Raw genomic sequence first — 26,921 nt, 5'->3', positions numbered from 1 at the left:
TTCCTTCCACAAAGCTTCCAGCAAGAGTCATAGCAAATTGCAGTACAAAGACAGAGTAGCCTTATAAGTTGTATGGAGGAGTTGAATGGGGGAAAAGAAAGTTCACCGTTACTGGCAAGTTTGCATTTTGGAATAAAACCAAAAAGTATGTTCCCAAAGTAAAGAAGATAATTCCATTGTCAACATATAAGCAATGAACTTACTTGAATCATTTAACCTCTATAAGCCTTAGTTCCCTCATCTGCAAATTGGGCATAAATATATTTTAAATACTTAAATGAATCTGTGATCTCAATGATATGAGTATTCCCTTCAAGGAAGCAGAATGCAATCTGTTGTTTGTCCATTTAACATGATCCTTGTCCTTGGCTTCTCATAGATTGATCAGAAGGATTTAACTCAACACTTTGTAGGTCTTCTTCACTTTAAAAAAATATTTTTTACACTATGATATTTATACTGGAGCAGTGGGATGGTCCATCGGTTATCCCTAATTTTTTCCATATGACTGATCTACCTTCTTGTACTCATACATCTCTCTGTATCATTTCCTTTACTCCATTTCTATTATTTCTTATAGTCAGTCAGTCAATAAACATCTATTAAACACCTACTCTTATAACTCTACCTCCCTCAAAGGGGTGTTTTGAGGTTCCCTGAGATAATCTATTTGAATGTACTTTATAAACTCTAAATCAATATATAAACATCAGCTATTTCTTTCTCTCTTTTTTATGTAGCACATTACACTCTTCAGGAAACTTTCTCATACATGATCTCCTCACAATGATCCTATGAGGTAAGTAGTACATTCATTATCCCTTTTTCACAGATCAGATCCGAGTCACAGAACAGTTAAGTGCATCATCTGAGACCACATATGGACTAGCAGTGATTGGTAAGGCCACAACTAGATCTCCAGTGTCTAAAGCTCCTCCAACCAAATTATGCCACTTCATACAGTAGAGTTCCAGTGAATCCTCTTCTAAGAATATATGGAAGAAGTGTTTTGGCAGAGAGGGTTTGAAGGACAGAAAGGATAGTCTGCTAGAGCAATGAAGTAAAAGAATCTATATTCACCCCAACCTAAGAAGAAAGTTCTTTTCCATTCCCTTCCCATGAAAGGCAGGAAGGGAGGGAGGTAGGAAGGAAGGAAGGAAGGAAGGAAGGAAGGAAGGAAGGAAGGAAGGAAGGAAGGAAGGAAGGAAGGAAGGAAGGAAGGAAGAAGGAAGGAAGGAAGGAAGGAAGGAAGGAAAGAAGGAAGGAAGGAGGGAGGGAGGGAGGAAGAGAGGCATTTATTAAGCACTGTGTGTCAGGCACTGTGCTGAGGAGCTTTATAAATACTATCTCATCTGAGCCTCATAACAACCCTAGATGTAGGTGTTGTTACTGTTTCCATTTTGGCAGTTGAGAGAATTTAGGCAGACAGACTTGTCAGGGTCACACAACCAGTGTCTGAGGCCAGATCTGAACTGAGGTCATCCTGACTGAGGCTCAGGACTCTCCCCATCGCACCACCGAGCTGCCACCTAGGAAGGCAAAGAGAAGAAGACTAATAGCGATGACATGTGTGCTATTTCCTCTTCAGGAAAGCCATTTGGCTTTGGGGTTACTGCTTTAAGTGCATCTGATATAGATCACAAAGTACATCCAGCCAGCATAATTCAGTCCCTTATGCCTGACAATTATGTTAGCTTAGTGACTTACACCCCCTCTGGCAACCTGGACTCTTATTATCCAGCATGTCTGAATTTAGTTACAAGGGATTTACTGATGTATTTCCTAAATCTACATAGTTATTCACTAAATTGATCTCCAACCAGAGCCATTCTCTAAGGGACTGTCAGCACCAGCATTTGACAGAAACAGCCCCTTCCTGCATTGGAACAATTACAGAGTCAGCGAGCGCCCTCTCCAACTGCTAACACTGAGTTAACAAGAAAAGAAAATTGCCTCCTGCTCTCTCCTGAAAGAATGAATGGATTGTGTTATCCATGGCTCTCTCCTTAAGTAGCCAGGGCACAGCAAATCTCATCCTGAGCAACTAAGCTACTTACAAAGACACTGAAACCACCGGCAAAACCTGTATCTTATTCTTCATTCCACTGCTCTTAGCTGAATAGGAAACTCTCATCAAGGGATGATCACTTAGCTCTCTAAAATCACCTTCCCAAGAAAAGACCAAAAAATGACCAGAAAAGACAAAACCACTCTAGGGGCTGAACATCAGCTATGGTTACTTTCCTTTGCAAAACCAGAAAACTGCCTCTTCCACTCAGAAGTTCTGGATCTTCCTTTTCTTCTTGTCTCTAATTAAATATCAGGAAACTTGGGAGAACTCAGGATAAGAGTTTGCTGACTATTTCAATTCCTTATACTGAATAGTTATATACTCATTACTTTGGCAGATCCAAGATTTCATCAGTGAAGGTAGTTTCACCACTGGTCTAAGACACAATTACTGCATGAATTCTCATCCTTTGGCAATCTTATCTGTAGATTCCCATAAAGCCACCATGAAAGATCTGTCTAACCCACTGGAGGTCCTTATCTTGTTTTATTTTAGTGCCTCAGGGCTTCTAATACACCATTTGGGTATCCTACCTTTTTCTGTTACATATCTACAAAAAGGGGGCAATATAGCTATAGTACTTACACTTCACAAGATTGTTGAGAGGATTGCATGGAGTTATGCATATAAAGCAATTTACAAACATTAAAGTGTTATATTCTAGAAATTCATAGGGTCATAGGTCTAAAGTTAAAAGAGACCATAGAGATCGTTTAATTAAACTCCATTTTATACACAGGAAATTTAAGCCCAGGGATGATAACAGACTTGGGTATTTAGAGCTAGAAAGTGATATTAGATGTCCCACCCTCATTTTATAGGTGAAGAAAATGAGGCCCCAAGAGGTTTAGTGACTTGCCCAAGATCACTAGAGAATGATCAAAAGCAAGATTTGAACCCATGACTTCTATTTCAAGAGTCAGTACACTTTACCCTTTATCACTCTGTCACTCTGATATCATCATCATCATCACCATTTTTGAAAATGCATATTGTGCCACTCCTTATTTAAGTTAATCATTTGTAACCTGCTATATAGCCTGCTTGTAGCTACCTCATCTCCTTCCATTGTTCTTCGGGTAATTTATAGTTTTAATTCCTCTGAGGTCATGGTATTTCATGATTCATGGCTAAACGCATTTTCCATTGGAAGGATTTTGGCATTATAAAGTATGAGCAGCTAGTGGTACAATGGATAGAGCCTGGACCTTAATAGAGAAGATAAGAGGAGAGAAGCGGAGGGGAGGAACATGCAGACTTGAATCCAGAAAACACATCTGAAATCTTAGATTTTCTTAATCAACAATTTAAAGCAAAGCTCAAAAGTTTAAAATGATATAAGGAAGCTAAGCAGAACAAGGAGAAAAAATCAACATTAATCAAAAATTTTACGACAGAGACTTGAGCAAAGAAAGTAAAGATGAGGTAACTCCCAAGAAATGAGGGTATAGAAAGTGTCTAGTCATCTCCATGGCTACAAGAAATTCAACATGAATACAAGAACCAGAAAATTTATATGCCATTAATATAATGAATGACAGTACAGTTAAATCAAACAGGGAGACTGCAACTCTGGCTTCTCTGAAAACCTGCAAAGCATGGGGCCAGGTAAGACTCATAATTACTAACTCAGAGGCCTCCAAGTGATGCATGAATTACCAGCAAAGCACTTTACCAGTTTTTTTCCTCAGATACAAACCTAATCTCATCTTTCTTAACAGAAAGCATCATAACACTACTACCAAAAGATGAGAACACTGGTGATCCCCCCAAATACGGATCAATTACAAGTTAATGTAATTTATTCAAAGCATTCATAGCCTGTGTCATTAACAAGATATAACTATTGGGGGCAGCTAGGTGGTACAGTGGATAGAGCACCAGCCCTGGATTCAAGAGGACCTGAGTTCAAATCCGGCCTCAGACACATAACACTTACTAACTTGTGACCCTGGGCAAGTCACTTAATCCCATTGCCTAGTCAAAAAAAAAAAAAAGATATAACTATTGCAAGAAAACAATGTATTGGGGTGGAGACAAGATGGCAGAGTAAAAGCAGTGACTTGCTTGAGCTCTCCCCCAAACCCCTCCAAGTACCTGTAAAAATGGTTCTAAATAAATTCTAAAGCAGCAGAACCCACAAAAAGATAGCATGAAACAAATTTCCAGCCCAAGACAACCTGGATGGTTGATTAGAAAGGTCTATCATGCCAGGCTGAGAGAGGGACACGGTTCAGCACGGGCGCACAGGCAAAACATGCCTCAGCAAAACTGGAACAGGCCTCAGGGGACTGATTCATGGGTAGCTGTGGCAGTTTCCAGACTTCTCAAACCACAAATGCTAAAGACAACTTAGAAGGTCAGTAGAAAAAGTCTGTGACATCTGTGGGAGAGAAGCTCAGTCCCAGTCCCAGTCCAAGCTGCAGCCCTGGGGCGGCAGCTGCTTCTAGGAGCTTCCAGGCCACAGACTGAGGGGTAATTGAGTGACTGATTGGAGGGGGATTACAGGGATCTCTTTGCTGGTGCTGAGGCAGGATTCTCTTGCTTTGACCATGCTTGGATCTGGGTCACAGTTCTGGGTGGCAATCCTGGGGCAAAGAGGAGTGCTGGTGTGGTGGAGCTTGTAGTGGTGGTAGAAAGGGAATGTTCCTCACAGTTCCAAGGCAGAAAAGAGTGCCTGTGGTCACTCATAGACCAGAGCACAGGCCAGGAAAGGAGTAAACAACTCTCCTTTGATTGTACCACCTTGGAAGAACTGAAAATTTACAGGTCCCTAGAAGTATCTCTGAAATTAGCTGCATAAAACCTCTGAAGCTTGGGACAGTACATGCTCCACACTGGAAGCAGACCCCTACCTTAACAAAGAGTTTATAACTCAAGTAACTGGCTAGAATCATGAGCAAATTATGCAAAAAAGTCAAACCACAGAATCTTTCTTTGGTGACAAGGAAGATCAAAACATACAACCAGAAGAAGAAAATAAAGTCAAAGCTCCTACATCCAAAGACTCCAAGAAAAATATGAATTGGTCCCAGGCCATGGAAGAGCTCTAAAAAGATTTTGAAAAGCAAGTAAGAGAACTAGAGGAAAAACTGGGAAGAGAAGTGAGAGTGATGCAAGAAAATCACGAAAAACAAGTCAACAGCTTGCTAAAGAAGACACAAAAAATACTGAAGAAAATAACGCCTTAAAAAATAGCCTAACCATTCTCCAATTGATAAATAGTCAAAGGATATGAACAGGCAGTTCTGAGATGAAGAAATTAAAGCCATCTGTAGTCATATGAAAAAAATGCTCTAAATCACTATTGATTAGAGAAATGCAAATCAAAACAACTCTGAGGTACCACATCACACCTATCAGATTGGCCAACATGACAAAAAAGGAAAATGATAAATATTGGAAAAGATGTGAGAAAATTGGAACACTAATGCATCGTTGTGAAATGATCCAACTATTTTGGAGAGCAATTTGGAACTATGCCCAAAGGGCTATAAAAATGTACTTACCCTTTGACCCAGCAAAAGCACTTCTAGGGCTATATCCCAAAGAGATCAAACAAATGGGAAAAGGACCCATATGTACAAAAATATTTATAGCAGCTCTTTTTGTGGTGGCAAAGAACTGGAAATTGAGAGGATGCCCATCAATTGGGGAATGGCTGAACAAGTTGTGGTATATAAATATAATGGAATACTATTGTGCAATAAGAAATGATGAACAGGCTGACTTCAGAAAAACCTGAAAAGACTTGTATGGTCTGATGCTAAGTGAAGTGAGCAGAACCAAGAGAACACTGTACACAGTCACACTGTGCGATTACTAATATTGATAAACTTAGCCATTCTCAGCAATACAACGATCTAAGACATCTCCAAAGGCCTCATGATAGAAAGTGCTATCTACATCCAAAGAAAGAACTGTGGAGTTTGAATGCAGATCAAAGCGTACTATTTGCTATTTTTTTTTCCTTCTGTTGAGTTTTGTTTCCTCTTTCTGGTGGTTCCTCCTATTGGTTCTAATTGTTACTTACAACATCACTAATGTGAAAATATATTTAATAGGAATGTATATGTATAGCCTATATCAAATTGTGTGCCGTTTTGGAAAGAGTGGTGGGGGAGGGAGGGGGAGAAAAATTTTAAACTCAAAAGCATATGGAAGTGATTGTTGATAAATCAAAATAAATGAATTTTAAAAAAAGAAAATAAAGGTTAAGTAACAACAACAACAACAAAAACCTAACCCAAATGGCAAAAGAGGTCCAAAAAGCCAATGAGGAGAAGAATGCCTTAAAAAAATAGAATTGGCCAAATGGAAAAGGAAGTACAAAAGCTTACTGAAGAAACTACTTCCTTAAAAATTAGAATGGAGCAATTGGAAGCCAGTGACTTTATGAGAAATCAAGACCTTGTAAAACAAAACCAAAAGAATGAAAAAAATAGAAGACAATGTGAAATATCTCATTGGAAAAGCAACTGACCTGGAAAATAGATCTAGGAGAGATAATTTAAAAATAATTGGACTATCTGAAAGCCATGATCAAAAAAAAAAAGAGCCTAGAAATCATATTTCAAGAAATTATCAAGGGAAACTGCTCTGATATTCTAGAACCAGAGGGTAAAATAGAAATAGAAAGAATCCACTGATCACTTCCTGAAAGAGATCCCCAAAGGAAAATTCCTAGAAATATTGTAGCCAAATTCTAGAGTTCCCAGGTCAAGGAGAAAATATTGCAAGAAGCCAGAAAGAAATAATTCAAGTATAGTGGAAACACAATCAGGATAACACAGGATTTAGCAGCTTCTACATTAAGGGACCACAGGGCTTAGAATATGATATTCTGGAGGGCAAAGGAGATAGGATTATAGCCAAGAATCACCTACCCAGAAAAACTGAGTATAATGCTTCAGGGAAAATAATGAACATTCAGTGAAATAGAGGACTTTCAAACATTCCTGATGAAAAAACCAGAGCGGAACAGAAAATTTGACTTTCGAATACAAGACTCAAGAGAAGCATGAAGAGGTAAACCAGAAATCATAAGGACTTATTAAGGTTGAACCATTTATATTCCTACATGGAAAGATGATATTTGTAACTCATGAGACCTTTGTCAGTATTAAAGTAGTTGGAGGGGAAAATTGATAGATAGATAGATAGATAGATAGATAGATAGATAGATAGATAGATAGATAGATAGATAGATTGATAGAGAGAGGGCACAGGGTGAGTTGAAGATGAAGGGGTAATATCTGGAGAATAAAATTAAGGGGTGAGAGAGGAATTATACTGGGAGGAGGAGAAAGGGAGAGGTAGAATGGGGTAAATTATCTCACATAAAGTAGACAAGAAAAGGCTTTTACAGTGGAGGGGAAACAGAGAAAGGTGAGAGGGAATTGAGTGAATCTTATCCTCATTGGATTTCGCTTAAGGAGGGAATAACATACACACTCAATTGAGTATGGAATCTATCTTACCCTACAGGAAAATGGGGGGTGGGGCAAGAGAGCAGGGGGATGATAGAAAGGAGGGCACATTGGGGGAGGGAGTAATCAGGGCAAACACTTCTGAGGAGGGACAGGGTCAAAAGAAAGAATAGAATAAATGGGGGGGATAGGATGCACAACATGGCTGCTATGGAGGTGTTTTGCATGACTGCACATGTATAATCTGTATCGAGTTGTTTGCTTTTTCAATGAGAGTGGGTGGGGAGAGAGGAAGGGAGAAAATTTGGAACCCAAAGTTTTAAAAACACATGTTAAAAAAATTGTTTTCACATGCAACTGGGAAATAAGATATACAGGCAATGGGGTATAGAAATCTATCCTGCCCTACAGGAAAATAGAAGAGGAAAGGGATGGGGGGGGGTTGGAGATAGAAGGGAGGGCAGATTAGGGGAAAAGGTATTCAGAATACATACTGTCTTGGGGTTAGGGGAGGGATGAGATGGGGAGAAAAATTGGAACTCAAAATCTTGTGGAAGTGAATGTTGAAAACTAAAAATAAATAAATTAATAAATCTTAAAAAAAAAAAGAAAACAATATATTGACTGATAAGAAAAATACGTGTGTCACAAAGTACCAGGGGTACTATTGAAAAAGATATCTCTAAGCACTATATATCATTTATACCCCTTTTTTTAATTACTGTAAAACCTTTGGCTCCATTCTGAATCCATGTCTTCTATATTTACTGAAAATCTACAAAACAGATTTGAATATACTGAAAAAGCCAGAGTGCTTGACATCCTTATGGAATGTTCTTCTCTATTTAACACACACATCAACATAGCAATTAAAAAAAATTATGGTATTTTTCAGGGACACAACTTGAGTTTCTTATGGCTTTGTTTCACCTTACATCTTTTATACTCTCCTAAATGGCTTCCAAGGGGAGGAGGGAGTTGAACCAAACATCCAATTAATTACTTGACATAAATGTATAATATTAAACTACATGGCTCTGTTTAAAAACATGTAAAACAGCTCTGTCATCTGATAGATCTTTTCCCAATATCATTTGAACTCAATAAGTGTAAAATTGCTAATGTTCACCAAGGAAACACAGAGACTGGAAGCTTTGAACTTGAATCTGGAGGTCAACCTGAACCAAAATATAAAGGCAATATTTATAAAAATCCTGATCTCCTTCAGAAAAGACAAATCAAACAGAAAGAAATTAATGAGGAAGCTGTGGCTAGATCTGGATTTGAATACTGACAAAACCTGTACAATATTCACAAAACATTGAGCTCATCACTCTAAAAAATTCAACATTCCTCATCAAAAAAGAGGAAGTGTTTTGACAGACATTTATAGAGCATATGAGAAGCAGATCAAAGAAGTACAGAAATACTTTTTGGGACAAACAGACATTACTTTGCCAGCCAAAAGTAAAAAAGTATACAACATTGGATTTGTTAATAGTTAAGTAAGCAAAAGTGGTTTACTTCCAGACAGAGCCTATATAACCATTAAAATCTAAGAATAGGCCCTCCAAAGGCCTTCCAAGAGCGATATTTCCACAAACTCAATCCACCATATCCTGACAAAGCAGCACTGAACAAGTGATTGAGTCTCACTTACAGAAACAGACTGCTTTATGAAGACAATTTAAGAATGATTTATGTCTACCAGAAATGACAGATTATCCTTAAGCAGTCTGGATTAGCGATCAGTACAGATTAGTCAAACGAATGGTATAAATCATGCAACATATACTACAACCTGCAAAAATGTAGCACCTTCCAAATACTTAGCAAGACACACTCTGGTTGCTAGAGTTATACAAGTTCACAATATTTCATAAATCACAGGTGACAAATCCCCATATTATAGACACAAACCCCTACATGTGCTCAGGATTTCAACAAGCAAATCATACCAGAACTGAAGCATTAGCATGTGGATATCCCATTGATACACAAAATTTAAGACTATATTTTAGTACATAGAAATATTCATCCTCTCCAAGCAATGTAGAAAGAAAATCTTCAGATTATAGAGATTTAGCAAAAGAAGTAAAAATCACATGGGAACAGGAGGAGGTACTAATAATTCTCATCATCCTGTCTCCTGCTGGAGTTGTACCAAATATGCTTTCAGTGAGTCTACTGAAGATGAGTTCACCTCCCAACATATTCAATTATAAAAAGCAGAAAATTATTTTATATAATATATATATACATACATATATACATATATGTATATATTCTCTCTACAACATAAAGTAGAGAATTAACTTCCTAAATTATAACTATATAACTACTGATATATAATCGAATATATAATAGCTCACATATATTATAGTATTTTAAGGTTAGCAAAGTTTTCTACAAGTAGTCTCATTTGATCCTCACAACAACCATGTTATAGGTTTTATTGTTATTCTGCTTTCACAGATGAAGCACCTCAGTCTTAGAGAGGTTAAATGACTTATCGGTGGTCAGGCTGCTATTAAGTGTCTGAGGAAAGATTCAAATCCAGATCTTCCTGACTCCAAGAGCAGCACTACATTTCTGTCTACATACAACACTTCCCCAGCTGCATTCATAATCTGGGTGATATGCATTTTGCAATCTGCTTGTTTTTTCCAATGCTGAGGTTAAACTGATTTCTTTGGCATTGCTGTGGCTTTCACCAAAAGAGCTTTATATGTAGTATTCCGGGGTTCAGTGCAATCAGCAAAACGTAATCTATGAATAGGCATATTTGGAACTAAGAATGGGGACTCCTCCTGTTACTTGGACTTTTCAGAAGACATCTTCCAGTCCACCAGAGACTATCTCTGACAAACAGATTGTTTAGCGCCTTATTCGATGCACTACTAAGCCAATCCATGAATGAAGTTGTTCCATAATTGCACCTGTCATGGTCTTGTATGATACTGATACAGATATGGGACAGACCCAATCCCAGGAGAGTTTTGAAGGCTGCATTTTGTTCTTATTCCAGGGCTTGGAAGAGTACCTTGCCTGTGGTAGATGCTTTGTAAACATATCATGGAAAGGAAATTCTATTGAATAAGGTACATAGACACCCAACCTTATGTAGTGCCATGTTTCTTACTTGTGCAACAAAAACTGATGATTCTTCTAAGCACCATAAATGTTAACTGGGCACTCAAGCCATCCAGGGTTTTGACATAGCATAAGGTAACCCTGAGTCCCCAAAGACTATCTCAGGCAAAGACAAGCTCTGGCCACGGCTAACAAACTAGAAATGCCTCCATGGTCCTGCAGACAGAATGCAGTAGATCTGCTGAACTTCAGAGTGGCTCATCACCACGTTGGCCAAGGGGGAACGATTTATTTATTTATTCATTCATTCCTTTATTTATTTGGTGTTTTTATTGTTTATTTATTTACTTGGCCACAGTAACTCTCAAATACTATCTACCAATCCACGGAGAGGTCACTCTCTGTATCTATGGAGAGGCTGCCCACACTGACAGAATCCCAAATCTTGTAAGCATGGAAGCAGGATCATGAAGTTTATCATAGATTTAAAATGTCACTGTGCTGATAGCACCCTTTTGATGATACTTCTGTCTTCTGTCCTGATGCCAAGATCATGATGTTGGGAGATGATTCAATGAACTGCAGCCCTGCAGGGGGAGGTTCATAGATTTGAGAACTGGAAAGGACCTTGAAGGCCATCTAGTACCCACCACCTTATTTTATAGGGGAGAAAATCCAGGCCCAAATGACTTGCATAATGCCATATAAGTAGCAGGTGTGAGATTTGAACCTGTGTCTCTTGATTCCACACCCAGCATTATTTTCATTGTACCAGGCTGTCTCCTATTCTTATAGCTAAATGAGCCATCAATGGAATCAAAAATCAAAACAATACATCCCCCAAAACAGAAGTTTCAGATAAGAATAAATATTAACAAATATGAAGTTAACATAAGAAAAAAAACAGAAAACAAATTATGTGATGAGTATGACAGCCATGACTGGGTAAAATAGATTATTATATTTTAATATATTCACCTGAGAATAAAGAAAAATTAATGATATCAGAAAATACTTTTGAGTTAAATTTCTATTTGTTTAAAACAGTAAAAACCTAAGAATTGGCCTTCACGATAAGGAGGACTGCATTTCACTTGGGGAGGAGGGAGCACAGGTATGAGGAATGAAGCCTAATTCATTCATGAACTGAAGGGTAAGCTGGTGTACACTATTTACATAGTAAGAAGGTGAGCCGCTCAGGAGGAGAAGATAGGAATACAAGATCATGCAGCAAGCATTGTGGAAATAGGGCCCCTAGGTTCAGTGCCTCAGCTTCAGACGGCACTGAGAGGTATACAGCAGTCAAGGCAATTAGAGGCAGGGCAGCAGTGTTTGGATTTTCATTATAAAAAAGCCAAAGAACCAGAAAACATCATACAGGTTCAAACTCAGGCTCCTTTGGTTTAGTGTCTAGGACGCTGGCCTGCAGTCAGGAAGACCTGAGCTTGAATCCTGCCTCAGACACTTACTGGCTGTGTAACCTTGGGCAAGTCACTTAATAAGGATGTCATTGCGTTGTTTTTTTTTTTCTGAGTCGTGTATGACTCTTCATGATTCTTTTTGGTATTTTCTTTAAAAAGATACAGGAGCGGTTTGCCATTTTCTTCTCTAATTCATTTTACAGATGAGGAAACTAAGGCAAACAGGGTGAAGTGACTTGCCCAGGGTCACTCAGCTAGCCTGAGGCCAGATTTGAACTCAGGAAGAGGAGTCTCCCTGACTCCAGGCCTAGCATTCTATCCCTTTCACCACCTAGCTGCCCTTAATAGGGATGTTGTGAGGATTAAAGAGAGAACATATGTAAAGTATCTTTGCCAACCTTAAATGCTACATACATGTTATTTATCATTAATTATTAAAGATGCCAAGATCACAGGAATCCTAGCAACCCCAAAAAAGATGCAAATGGGCCATAACAGAGCACTGCAGACTTTATTTCCCAGTGGTAGAGGATAATCCCTATTCAATAGAATATGAATTTCCTCACCTATTAAATGAGGTGGGGGTAGGCACTGGCCTTGGAGTCAGGAAGACCTATGTTCAAATCCCACCTCAGACACCTGCTGGCTCTATGATCAAGGGTAATTCACTTTATCTCTCTTCTTGTATAAATGATCCCATGCTCCTATAATCCTACTCATTGATCTCTAGGTCCAGGGCAGCATTGACGTTCCATGGTTCCACAACCATTTCAGGTACAGATTGTTCCATTAGGACTGGAAGTTTACTTTCCAGGCACAGAAGAGTTACTCATTGGAGAGAACAAGACCGTCTCCCTTGACCAGCCCCTTGCTGATTTTTAATGGTTCCTTTCTCTGGAGACAGTGGGGTGGAGTAGAGGTGGAAGAAATAGAAGAATCATGAAAATGCTCCCTCCCACCTTTGTGGCAAAGTACTTTCATATCTATCATCTCATTTGATCCTCAAAATGACCAAGAAGCTTCAGTGGCTTCACATAGCCTCTAGGATAATATGTGAACTCCTCTGTTTGGCATTTATAGCCCTTTGCCATCTGGTGAAGTCCTGTCTTTGCATACTGATCTCATATTCCTCCCCCTCACATGCACTATGTTCCAGTCAAACTGGGCTTCCCGAGATGTAACATTTACCATCTCTATGCCTTTAAACAGGTTGTCCCTACCCGGAATACTCACCTCTCTCATCTAACACCATTGTCCCCTTGATGGGGGAGGTAGGAATGGCAGGGTGCAGCTCAAGGGCCACTTCTTAATTCCCTTAGCTAGATTCCTATCCTCCCAATTCCCAAAATTATATTACATTTATTTTGTGAATATTTTGTATTTTCTCAAACGTGTATGGGTTGTTTCCTCTGATGGAATATAATCTTCTAGAGGGCAGGGCCTGTTTTGTTTCTGCCTTTGTGTCTTTGTAGACCTATAGAGTGCCTGTCTTGTAGCAGGAACTTAATAAATGATTGTTGATAGATTAATTGTCAGGTTATATAGCAATTTGCCCATAATGGACCTTCATATTGAGTAAAATTAAATTGAGACCATTTTTAATATCTTCTGCACCCCCCACTGTTTTGGATACATCATATGTGCACAGTAAATGCTTACTAACTGATGGATGAAGACATGCTTTATGAAACCTGCCCTGTCCTTCTCCTTCTTAGGTAAGCTGCACCTCTCATCCACCGAACACTACATAAAAAGTACCAGATTTTAAGGTTCGCTTGACCTAGTATGTTTGGGCTCTCTTGCAAAAGATATCAAAGGCTATTATCCCATGTGGAGAATAAGGATGGGGCTCTTGGAAGGACAAATTACTGAGGAGGAATGTGTGGGTAAAATTCCATAGCCAGACCTGGAATACATGGGGAGAAAAAACAAAAGGACTAAGAGCAGAGGGAAGTGAAGTGGAATGACTGTTGTTTGCCAGGAGCAGAGAAGAAATAGAGCATTGCCAAGACAAAGCAAAGTATGGGAGAACTGAGTCTCAGCCTTCAGAGGACAAATTGCCTTGTAAGGAAGGACAGCTCTTCAGCAAATCAATGTGCCATTGACTGCTTGCGGTAAATTTTAGGATCTAAAGGTCTAAAAGGCCAGGCTAGGGGATGACGATCATGATCACAATCATGATGACGTCATCATCCATTCAGGAGAGTTCACGTTTATAACAACAAATGTTAGGAGATAATACAGTGAATAACTATCACAATGGTGCCAATATGATATGAATCTTAGGGAACAGAAAGCTGTTCCTTAGAACAAGGTACTAAGAAAATGTAGAACCTAGGGCCCAGCTTAGAAAGTGTGAAGTGCTACTCTTAATTTTTTTTAAAAGTACAAGGAAAAATTGAAGCTATCAAGAGCCCCATCACAGAGGGCAGGGTTTCAGACAGGAGAAGGTCCCCCCTTGAATTTCTTCTCACTCGTTGTGTATTCAGTTTCCAAAAACTGGACGCTCTTACTCTGTGCTGGCTCTTTAGGTGAAAAAAAAAATCATCCCACTCATAAGAATGAGGAGAATAGCCGTGTGCAGAACGTGAGGAGAAAAAGAATATGGGGGAAGAATAAGGGCAGTGACTTTCTCTGAATTTAGGTCGTTTCAGAGTATATATTTTGGATGCTGTTGGGTTTTTTTGTTTTGTTTTGTTTTGCTTTTTTGATAGAGAGTATGAAGACATAAACCTTTCACCAGGATTGGAGTCTCACTTCCTGGGCAGAGCCCAAAGGCAAAAATGCAAAAGGTAAAAATGGCTTATGCAAATCTATGTCGGTCACATAGAAGAGTGAAGCCACGGTACCCATACTCTGTAAGTTCAAACCAAAATGGAGAACAAACAGAGCTATCACTCTGATCTCCAGGATAAAAACCACAGCATAGCATTTAGGAAAGAGGCTTAGTATCTGAAAGAAAGGCATTTCTGCACGTCCTCACTAATCATTGTACTTCACAGGGGGTCAGTCATTGAAGACAAGTTCTCAGGGCAATAAAGAATATCATGGTGTTTGGATCAGTAAATGGAGAGGGAGCAGGCGTTCAAAGTGCAGTTTACGAGGTTTGGGGCAGAGTTCCTGCCGACATTCTACTTGAGAGAAGATGAGCTTGACCCAGGACAAAGTGGTGTGACTCAAGGCAGTGAGCAGAGAGGTACCATGGAAGAGCACTGGCTCCAGCGTCAGGGAGCTCTTGGAGTTCAAACCCCGCCCCGGAGGTTCACTACCCACGGGATCTCAGGGAAGTCATTTGTCCTCCCTGGGTTTTCTCATCTCTGAAAGGAGGCTGATAATATTCACTGCCTTGGAGGTTCCTTCTAGCCACAGCTCTTTGCTCCTATGCCCTGGGTTTGAATGTTGGCTCTTTTTACTATAGGCATGTGTTTGAGCATGCTATTTGAACTTGCTTTCTTCCTTATAAAACGAGCATATGTCCTTTATTTTTGTCGGTGAATAGGGAACTAATGGTATGGAATGTTGCATATACTGTCAAAATTGGCTGATGTGACAGCTTTTTGTTTTACTGGCTTTTTTTCCCTTTATTTCAAGGGAAGATCTATGGCAAGGGTGGGAAAATACATCTGTAAATCACTAATTCAAAAACATAAGCCATCAGCACAGCCCCCAAGAACCAACATAATACAGTGAAATCAAATGAAAATAGGGTATGTACTACATGAAGGCTCAGGCTCTTTCTGCTTCTAAACCTTGTAATCCTATGAATCGCTATCACTCCTGCACAGTACCAAGTGGATTGCCAGCCACACAGGAAACAGTCAAGAAGTAATGTTTTTCACAATGTTGCTTGGATTGTATAAATTGTTCCCCTGGTTCTGCTCCCTTCACTGCATATCAGTTTATATTTTATGAACCCTAATCAATGCCCTGACCAACTATAATTCCAGAAGACCAATGATACTACCCACCTCCAAACTGAGAAGACGATAGCCAAGAAGAAGACTAAGATGTACATTTTTTGGAAGTAGCCAATGTGGGAATGTGTTTTGCTTACCTATGCATATTTGTTATGTTTTTTTTTTCATTTAATTGGTGAAGAGGGGATGGGAGAGAGATAAAATAAATACTGGTTATTTGAAAAAAATATATAATAAACTTTAAAAAAAGAAATAATGGTCCATTATTGTTAGATGGAGGTCCAGAGGAAGGATAAAAGGTTTGCTATATGGGGAATGAGAAAGAATCTCTAAATTTTCTGCATGGACTATAGGAAAGTTATATACTTGAAAGAAATTAATAATCCCAATGTAATTTCAAGCATTCCTAAAGACTCCTAGACCACAAGAGGCATGATGGTACAGAGGAATGAACTCTGAATCTAGAGTCAGAGGACTTCAATTCAAATTCTGCCTCTGAGACTGACTGCCTATGCAACCTGAGGTAAGTAAGCTAACCTCCCCCAGGCCCCACTTTTCTCATCCACAAAAATGAGAGGGTTGAACTAAATAACCTGCGAGGTCCCTTGCAGTATCAGAGCTATTATCCTCTGGTCCTTCCCCACACAACCTTGCACCACATCCTGATATAAGGCTACTTCCTTGGTTGCTGTAAAGGAATACGTGCAGTGTGTACAAAGGGACAAAAAGTGGAGAGAAACAAGTAGAGAGAGACAGACCCACTGTAATTATGCCCATAGGAAGGCAGAACAAAAGAGTGACAGGAAACAGAAACACAGACACACAGACACAACAAGCACAGAGGCCATAATTACATTCCTATCTCTCTCCAGCTGGCTCCAAAACACCAAGGCAATGAAGGGGGATAGGAACAAGATGTTGCTTGGCCTCTGAGAACCCTGAGAAAGCATCCCCCCGTGCTACAGACCGCCCTTCAGCCTCCTCTCCTGGATGTAGCCCAGCTAAAATAGGCAAAGCAGAAAGTTTACCCCCAGCAAAAAGCACCAAGAACCCTCTGTCCTGGAAGAAGGCGCAGATGAAAATCGAGAGTCTATCCTATCTTGCAGTACCTGGATAGATGCAAACGCTGCTTGGGATGCTCTTCACCCTTGGGAAGGAAGTCTTGCAGAGGAGGAAGAAGACCAGGGTTCATGATCCCATCGCTGGTACTTGCTACCTCTTTGACCTTGGCCAAGTCACTTAATTTAATTCCTTGGGGCTTAGTTTCCTCACCAATAAAATGAAGAGGTTGGACTAAATGCTTCCTGAGGTTCCTCTTAGCTCTAATTCTGTAATCCACTGATTCTTCCAAATAGCAGTCTTCTCCACCAACCCCCTGGAAGATAGTTTTCATTTCTGTCTCTGCATCTCTAAAACCTAGTACAGAGACTGGCACATGGTAGATGCTTAAAGGACGTGTACTGAATTAAGTTATATTTACCCAACAACCCAACTATCTTTACAAATTGCCCAATCAGCATTGCACTTTCTTTGATAAAGCGAATAAGGTACATATAAAAGAACACCCCAGGAGAAATTTGGGAAGCAAAATAAACAATGATAGTAACAGCCAACATTTATGTAGTACTTATTAAGTGTCAGGCACTGTGCTAAGCTCTTTACAATTATTATTTCATCTGATCCTCACAACAATTCTGACAGGTAGGTGCTATTATTAGCCCCATTTTACAGATGAGGAAACTAAGGCAAACTGGTTAAGTGACTTGCCCAGGGTCCCACAGCTAGTACATATATGAGGTCAGATTTGAACTCAGAGCTTCTTGACTACAGACCTGGTGCTCTATCAGTTGTGCTACTGAGCTGCCCCAAATGCCACAAAGCAAAAACATTAAAAGGATAAAAAGCAAGAAGGCCAAGAGAGAGGTAAGAATAAGAAGAGAGGATGGAACGAGAAGGAACTGTATGGGAGGGGGAGATGACAGGGAGAGTGTGTCAGGGTGGTTTGTAGCTCCATTAACTAGACATAAGGTGGGCTCTACCAGAGCTCCAGAATCGTCCTGTTCAAATCCTGCTTCCGGTTGGTCTCTGGGATTCAGAAATAAACCAAAGCTATCCAGAGAACTCTCCTTAGTGGCCATCCTGTGGCTACTGGGGCCTTCTTTTGTCTTTCCATCAAATTTACACTGAATGAAAAATGTTGTGTGAAGAAGCCAAATACATAGTCTCTGACCTCACAGAGCTTACAGTTTATTTGGGGAGAAAAACTTCTCACTTTTCCTCTGTGCAAATTTGATTGAAACCCTTAAAAGCCCTATGCTAAGAAGTGTACCCACAGAGTCCAGGTTAAGAATCCCTGCTTTAGGCCCTCACAGACTCAGCTGTAATCATTCCTTCAGTGGGACTGAACATTAAGTATCCAAGGTTCCTCCCCTGTCTGGTATCTAAATCCCTTTACAATGTGTTTCCAACCTGTCTTTCCAGATTCTTGTCATGTTCTAGCCCCTTCACACACAACATTCCAAATTGACCTTTAACATGACATTCCACCTTCTATCTCCAGGCTTTCATACTGGCTGTCTCCCATGCCTGAAATACCATCTCTTTTCACCTCCATGTTTTGGAATCCCTAGTTCCCTTTAAGGCTCAGATGAAATGCCACCTTCTACAAATAATTGCCCTGGTTGTCAATACTCTCCCCATCAAATTACCTTTTATTTTCCCCACAGAAGGTAAGCCACTTTCATTTTTGTCTTTGTGTCCCCAGTAACCAGTACACACATAGATGGCATTTATTAAATGCCTGTTAATCAATGCCAGTGTCCAGAGTTCCACAGTATTTTACATATTAACTGATTGGTAGTAGGTTCCAGAATCTCAAGGACAAGAGGCCAAAGCTAAGCCCCCCAGCCCATCTGTCACACACAACTTTGCTGGAGCCGAATGAATCCCCAACCACCTCATGCCCTGAGGCCCTTCCTTGAGGAGTTTGGCAACACTGAATACAGATTCTTGGACCGTTCTCTTCATGTCTCTAATCGAACAAGGGAGTTGGCTAGAGAAAGCACAGAGAGCGCCTGAAGCCCCAAACTACAGTAGCTGGATAAAACACTATTTTCTGAGCTTTTAGCTTAAAGTGAACAGGCAGGAAGTACATTTTTCAAATGTACTTAGATAAGACGGTACATTTGTTATGCTTTTGTAATTCATTGGGTTCCAAAAAGGGAAAGTTGTTTCTGATCGACGACTAGTTATAATTTTCTAAGTGAGTTTCTCCAACAGCATGAACACTGGTGTATCTCAGTGGAATTGCAGAGCTAATCAATCACTCTTACATAACAGGTACTTACTGTGAAAATAATGTCCTCGACCGAACAATGAACTTGAACACATATTCCAAAGCTTTCAGAGTTCTTAAGATTGGTTCACACTGCTCCCCTCTGCTGGAAGTATCCAAGTAGGTCTTCAGAACTGTCATCAGTTTCCTAAACAAGAGGTTATATTTTCAAAATACATATCTTTTCAGGACATGGTGCAATTATTAGTTGTGCACAAAATCACAAAGCATTCAATCCATGGCATAAGGTAGCACAAAACAAATTTATCATTGGGTGTAACTGTGTGTATATGTGTATAAAAATCCCCAAAACAGATACTATGAAGAAAGTCGATTATGCTAGCGACTCCGTTAGATGGAATGATCTCTAAGACTCCTTCCAGTTCTAGCATTCTATAACCCAGTGAAAAAAAAAAAAGAATCACTAGAAAAAATAGACCAAAGCCAGGTGGTCAGTGACTGCCTAACTATTAGTGACCATCTTCCAATATTGCTGTGGGTAAAAAGTGGGGGCAAAAGTCCTTTTCAGCTGGAGGAGAAAAGTGCAGAAATTATGAATGATACTATAAAGAAAGGGGTTTCTCCACATATTTTTAACCTTGAAAGATTAATCTCAGCTCATGGCTTAGCTCTTTCCATTGCCATGAAAATTAAAGTGATCCTATATGCATGAGAACTAAGGAATCTAGAAATGAGTTCTAATGCAAAGTTTTGCCACTCCATCTCTGTTCTCTTTGTAATATGTCTTCAAGAGACTCAGGAATAAGAATATTCTTAGAAAGGGTGATCCTTAGAAAGGAAGCCCTCCATGTTCCTTAGGCCTTTTGATATAAGAAGCAGCCATGGAATTAGGAAGGACAGAAAGGGATTAGTACAATTTAGAACTAGCATAGATTTTAGAGGTCATCTAGTATAATGGCTTGATTTCATAGCTGAGAAAAAAAACTGAGGTCCAGAGCCTTTTCTAGTTTTAAATCTAGGATCCTACAACCCTCCATTCAAGAGGTTAGCTTCATTGTACTTTCAAAAGACTAAGCTAGGAGAGAAAAAAAGCTGAAAAAAACCTCTGACCAATTTACTGACTCAGTTTCTTCATTTAGAAAACAAGAGATTGGACTAGATGATCTTTAGGGCCTTGTTTAACTCTAATATTGAATACTTTCTAGAACTCTAAGGTCCCAGTTTACAAAATGACTCTGGTCCTTTCTTGATGAAGTTAATATGGAACCTCTTATTCTTTTAGAAAGGACAGCTGTGGATTCAGTCTCCAGGGAACACTTAAGAACCAAGTTTTTCCCCTCAGGATATGTGGGTGATGATTTCCAATTTGATAGTCAAGAGGAACCCCTGTAAGCATTTGCACTTACTTGTAAGCCAATGTTGCACTGAAATGCTGCTGTATGTAGGCCTCCAGCACAGTATTGAAATGCTGGAATTTCCGATCAGCGATGAGCCCTATTATATAGATCTGAGAAAGACGTCAAGAATGAGCATTTTTGAGGTTGACTTTCTGTGCAGATAATATGGATATAGATGCTTACATGATGGGACTTGAAGGGTTCTGAGATGCTGTCTTGCTCAAAATATCCCCCTCATCTCCCGGAAATAGGATCTGAAATCCCTCTGTTAGAAAGTCATTTCTGTTGGCTAAAGTTGTGTTGTATCCAATTTATATTTAAAATGTAAACACTCCTGGGTTGGGGTAACCAGTTAAGCCACAGTTGGCCGTTAACACCTTGGCTGGTTTTTCTCCATGACAATAAGAAAGTCACAATTTTTCATGGGGTAAAAAGAATGCTGGGAGTTTGGAAGGAGGTCAGGCCTTGAGGGAGGGTTACAACGGAAGGCAACTGAGGGCAGCATGATGGCACTAGAACGGCACTGAAACAGGACTTGGGCTGCCCAGCAGGAGTAAAGAAGTCCCAGAAAGTCAGGCGAGAAGATGGCCAAGAAAAATGCTTGCTATTCCTCGACGAGGTTTTGGGCTAATCCTGAGGACTCAGCAAAAGCAACCTGGACACTTTCTGGTACCCTACTTCCTGTGTATCCAGTCAACATCAATTTGTCATCAGGATTTGGAATCTCCTTTCCTCCCACTTCACCATAGTTATGAATGAAAGTCTGACTCTTAAAGTTAAAGGAAAGATAATTCTATTCATCTATCCAAAAGTCAATCCCACAAGGTCGAAAATACAGTATTCTTATCAATATAATCTGAGTTCAGAACACCCCTGCAGCTGTCTACCACTCTCTTACCAAGGCATCGAAGACCAGGATGTCATACTCATTACTTTGGGAATGTTCCATCATGATATTAAAGAGGGCATCCAAGGTATCTTGGAGAAACTAGGGGGAAAAGACAGCTCACGTGAGTCATCGGCATGGGCAGAGAGCATGGGACTTCTGACATAACGACTTAGAAGATCCTGGATGCAGACCTAGAACAGGCCTCAGAGGCCATCTAGTATAACCTCCTGGTTTTTCAGATGAGGAAACTGAGGCTCAAGGTGGTGAAATGATCACAGAAGCAGTGAGAGCCGGAGGAGGGATTTGATTGCACATCTTCCGAGTCCAGAGGGAGTGCTCTTCACGCGGTGCCATATACTACCTTCACACAGCTAGCAAACTGCCTTCTGAGGCAATCGGGTTCCTGGAAAGTAACCGGAGCTGACTGTCGCAGGCGGGGATAGACACTTGTGGCATCAGTTTGCAAGAATAGTCTATACTGTTAGGTTGTTTTGGTTTGGATTTTGATCCGGACCTAGGATTTCATAGGTATAGAAAATCCCCAAGGAAGAAGGCCTCTCTAACCATATAGATCAGAAACTCTCCTACAAGTTATAGTCTTAGAGAGCTGCCTGGGAATATCGAAAGTCATTTGCCCAAGGTCACACAGCCAGTTGTGTTAGAGGTAGGATTTGAACCCAGGTATTCCAGACTCTGAGGCTGGCTCTCTCTTCACTGTGGCAGGCTTCCTCTTGTCCATAATTTACATGCTAGCAAATAAAATAACAATGGAAGACATTTCTACAGAGCTTTAGAATTTGAAAAGCACTTACACATATTCCATTTGACTTTCCCCACCCCACAACCCTGTGAGGTGGGTACCATAAGTATTCTTATGCAGCAGCTAGGAGAGATCACTGGGCCTGGAGTCGGAGACTTCCATTCAAACTCTGCCTGAGATATTTACTAGACGCGTGACCTTGGGCAAATCACTTAAACTTCAGTTCACCTAAGTTTCCTCAACTGTAAAATGAAGAAATAACAGTACCTGCCTCCCAGGGTTGTTGGGAGGAATAAATGAGTATTTGTAAAGTACTTCTTATAGTGCCTGGCACAAGTAAATGCTATATAAATATTTATCATTATTGTTTGTCATTATTATTATTATTAGCCTCTCCATAGATATGCTTTATTTTGCTTTGCTTTTGGAATGGATCCATAGTTTTGTTTTGTTTTTTTTCAGTGTAGGAAACTCCCAGGTGAGGAAAGTCCCTTTACCAATGCATATCAGTACCTCACCTGAGATATATAGTCCTAGAGAGTTGCCTGAGGCACTCAGTGGTCAAGCAAGTGGCTCAGCATCTATGAGAGGCACCACCAGACCTTCAGAACCTGACTCAGAGGCCAGCTCTCTAACCACTAAACCACCACATCCCTGTATCTCCATGTTGCAGAATAGGAAACCCAGGTTCAACAAGGTTGGTGTTTACAGAGCTAGTAAGTGTCAGAGGCAGGAGTCAAACCCAGGTCTTCAGCCCATGTCTAGCACTCTTTCTACTACCCCAAGCCTGCCCCCCTCAGGTGGTATGGATCAATATTTCCCAGAGCCTCCGGGATGAGGGCTGCACCACACAAAGTGTTTATTCTGTGGTTTTCTGACTATGCACAACTCCTGGTGTAAACGAGGTCATGGTACCTGCTGAGGTACTTTCCTTAATCTCCGCTGTGGGGAGAAAAGAGCTGCTTTAATTAGACCAACACCTGAAACACTTTATATTTCCTCTCTGCCACCAAATGGACACAACCAAAATGCCTCCAGCGTTCTGCTTGGTCGGGCAGAAACCTCAGCTATGTAGTCAGGTCTCCATCCTTTGAGATCTTTCTTCCCATCCTCATCTCTGCTTTATGAAGTTCGATAAGCAGGTCAAACCAACTGTATTTTCCTAACTCTCCTATCAACCATCAGAGTCATTATAAAAAGTCACCAGCTGCAGTCACACAGCTGCAAACCTTAACAGCACGCTGAATAAGTGCCTACTATATGCAAGACAGATAGAGCAACTCGTCAACCAAAGTTTCCCAGGAATGATTTCCCAAGACGCTTTGGGGCACTCTGTGGCGGTATACATATCCACTAATCCATTTAGCAAGCATGTACTAAGTACTTACTATGTGCCAAGCATTGGAGATAAAAAAGCAAAAGGACCCTGTCTTCAACAGCCTCTAACAGGGGAGACAAACATGCACATATGTAGATACAAAACAGATATCATATTACTGGGGGAGAAGGGAGCAAGATGCAGCTGGAAGATCAGAAAAGACTTTATATATGGCAGAAGGTAGTCACTGAATTAACTCATCAAAGCAACCAGGGATTCTCTGAGGTGGATGTGAATAATGGCATTCAGTTTAGAAACTTGGGTTCAAATCCCAGGTCTTCTATTTGGTCAATGTGTGATCTTTGTTAACCCACTTCACCTCTGCACCTCAGTTTCCTTATCTGCAAAATGAGGAGTTGGGACCAGATGATGTCTAAGTTTTGTTCTAATTCTAAATCCTATAACCTTCTTTTCTTTGTGACCTATTTTATAAGCATTTTCAATACTCACTTGGAGAGAGAGATGCTCTAACCCCCTTCAGAGACAACCCAATTCTGTCTCTCAGTGCCCAAATTTGGATGCACGAGAATGTTTCTAGGCATATAAAGGGATTTGATTAAAAAATAATAAAGGGATTAATACCAACCTTCACAACTTCTTCTCCATCCACAATTTTCAGTTTTTCTAAATTCTCTTGTAGTAGTTCAGGTTTCATACGCCACTTTAGCAGACCTAGCAGACCCACTAGAACACACACCAGACATAGTATTGATCAGATTAGGCCATTCATTTAGGCCTCCTACTTTCTCCTGATTCTCTCTCCTCTTCCCTAACACACACACACAGGCAGGAAAGCGCTACCTTCTTTTTACCCCAATCCCACCTTATCCTCGTAAGCAGCCCCATTACCATTCTGAGTTAGCTTGGTAGAGCACACAAGGGTGGAAATAGAGAACACATCTCTGGAACTGATTGAGAGTCCTCCTACACTGCTGGAACTCCGGCTCAGAGTGGATCCCTTGCTTTCAACATGGTGCCGATAGGAAGGAAGAGTCAGGTAAGCACTGGCATCCTCCATCTTCTTGCTGTCCCCCTGGAAACATTACCTAGGTTACTCCTCCAAGACAAGAGCCAAGTGAGTAATACAAGTCAGGGATGGCAGTGGCCAAATTCCTAGACAGCCAGGGGAAGCAGGGGTCACAGAGAGGATGAGGAATAGGGTCAGATATGGAAGGATTGAATGAGCAAGGAATTACCGAACTTCTGCTGGGAATTTGGGTCTATTTGTGCTGTAACATGAAGCACTGAGAGTCTGTTCAGTGGGAAAAGAGGGCAATCCAACAGATGGAGGTATCCAGACTGGTTTCAATTCAATATATAGTAACTAAAAATTTTTTCCACTTCTGGAAAGCATTATAGAGGGATACAGAAGAAAATTGCTGAAGCCTTCCTACAAGGAACTGACCAGTTATCCTAAACAAAATTTTCTCTACATATAGAAGAGTTATCTTTAGATTACAAAATTATCTTTCACTAGTTTATATCCTTTTCCCTCACCTTTCAATCATCAGGAAAGAGTGCTGGTAAGGTTAAAAAAAATCAAAGGCAATAAGCTGGAAGCTAAGTCATCAGGGTTCATTCCTAGCTTTTCTTAATCTGTCACATTTCCTTGTTCTATAAAAGAGGAAGAATTAAAGTGTAGCAAGCTCCAGCTCATTCCCATCACAATCATATTCTAAGGTGAAACTCATGGGATCACAGATTGAAAGATGGAAGGAACCTTAGAAAGAGCATCTATGTCTATCTCCCTTATTTTACAAATAAGGAAACTGAGGTCCAAAGAAGTCAAATGACACATGGGTACTAAATGGCGGAGACAGGATTTGAACGCAGTTCCTGTCTGACTCCAACTAAAGCAATCCTTCCACTGCAGCACACTACTACCCTCATTCTACATAGAATGGGACACTTAACAAACATATCTTTCATTTGTCTGTTACTCGTCTGTTTGATTTTCCTTTGTAAACATGATGAATATATTTCCCTTTCTCCTTACCTGAGTGGGATGTTAAGGGTTCAAAAGTAGGGAAGGTAGGTGGGGGAACTTTAGAAAGGATTCTGTATTATGTTTGGTTTCATTGTAGACTGGTATTTGTTATAAATATTGAATTTTTAGTCATAATAATGATTTCTATCTAAGAGAAATTGGGGAGACATAGGATTTATTCTTTTCTGAAGATTTATTCTCTATTAGGCCAAGCCAGCATCTGAAAGATATTACCGATGATGAGATTGGATTAACTTTCTCCTCAATCTTTTTCAGATCCCACTCAGGTGGAGAAGCCCATTGTGTTCTACTCAGGTTTGGGATGGGATAAATTCTTTGATTAAATTGCCCAAGGCTGTGGGTGGTCTAGAAGTAAATGACACAATCAAAGTCACATCCCCCCCACCCCTAAATCCTTCCTTACAATAAGTCCACATCTCATTATAATATTCATTCTTCTCATCAGTTGTTAACCAATCAAAGTTGATTGCCACCCTCAGGAACATCCACTTTCCCAAGGGCATATAAGTGTTGAGTAGGTTTCATGAGAAGTCTTTGGAATTTGAGAGTTTCACTGAATCCTTTTATTAATTATATGCTAGCATGATTAATAAAATGATTAATTACCCAGAAATTACGTCTCTTGAACTTTTAACACATCACAATCTATCTATATTTAAACTCTATTCAGTATATTAAGTAAAGATATTTTTATATGTAGGCATGTACTTAGCATTTAGCACTTCTATTACAAGTCTATCTCCAGTTAATTCAGTTAGAGCAGGCCTGCACAACCTGTGGCCTGCAAAAGGATTTTGGGCAGCCTTCGAAAAATGTAGAGGAAACCCCTCCACATTATTCCAGAGCCACCCAAAATTCTTTGGCATGGCCCCGGATCACAGGTTTTGCAGGCCTAAATTAGAGTATTGTGCTAATGAGGCCAAGGTCATTAATTCAATTCTAGTGTGGAGCAGTTAAGTCTGTTTTCCATAATCTCTCTTTCATTTTGCTTCTAAACTCCCGGTTTTGGTTGTTGTTTTGCAAATATAAGCTACTGAGGTGAAGTAAGGTGAAAGGGTATATAGATAGATCAGTGCAAACACGCCCCTAGAAGTCCAAGCCTCTGAATATGTGCAGATTTCTAAGTGTGTCAGACAACATAACACTATCAAATCCTAACACTGTCACTCACATTTTTCTTGTTAGGTTTCCTTCACCTCAATAAATATCTATACTTTCTCTGAAAGCATTAGAAGCTCAGTCTGTGCAGGAAGAAGTGATCAA

General features: G+C 40.1%; 1 protein-coding gene across 2 annotated transcripts in view; it reads right to left on the bottom strand.

Annotated features, from left to right (window-relative positions):
• DOCK2 (dedicator of cytokinesis 2) overlaps positions 1 to 26,921 on the bottom strand; it is a 499,735-nt gene that overhangs the window by 393,651 nt on the left and 79,163 nt on the right. For both annotated transcript variants that reach the window (XM_078150544.1, XM_020992326.2), the window contains exons 18-22: positions 24,500 to 24,683; positions 24,237 to 24,334; positions 21,522 to 21,611; positions 20,633 to 20,733; positions 19,279 to 19,413 (exon numbers count right to left, since the gene is read on the bottom strand). In XM_078150544.1, the coding sequence (XP_078006670.1) occupies positions 19,279 to 19,413; positions 20,633 to 20,733; positions 21,522 to 21,611; positions 24,237 to 24,334; positions 24,500 to 24,683 (608 nt within the window). The remainder of the gene's footprint in view (positions 1 to 19,278; positions 19,414 to 20,632; positions 20,734 to 21,521; positions 21,612 to 24,236; positions 24,335 to 24,499; positions 24,684 to 26,921) is intronic.

Source organism: Phascolarctos cinereus, unplaced genomic scaffold (genome assembly GCF_003287225.1).
Source record: "Phascolarctos cinereus isolate Bilbo 61053 unplaced genomic scaffold, phaCin_HiC Scaffold_2;HRSCAF=192, whole genome shotgun sequence".
Taxonomy (NCBI): domain Eukaryota; kingdom Metazoa; phylum Chordata; class Mammalia; order Diprotodontia; family Phascolarctidae; genus Phascolarctos; species Phascolarctos cinereus.
The sequence above is the reverse complement of the archived record's forward strand: the minus strand, read 5'-3'. Positions and strand labels throughout refer to the sequence as shown.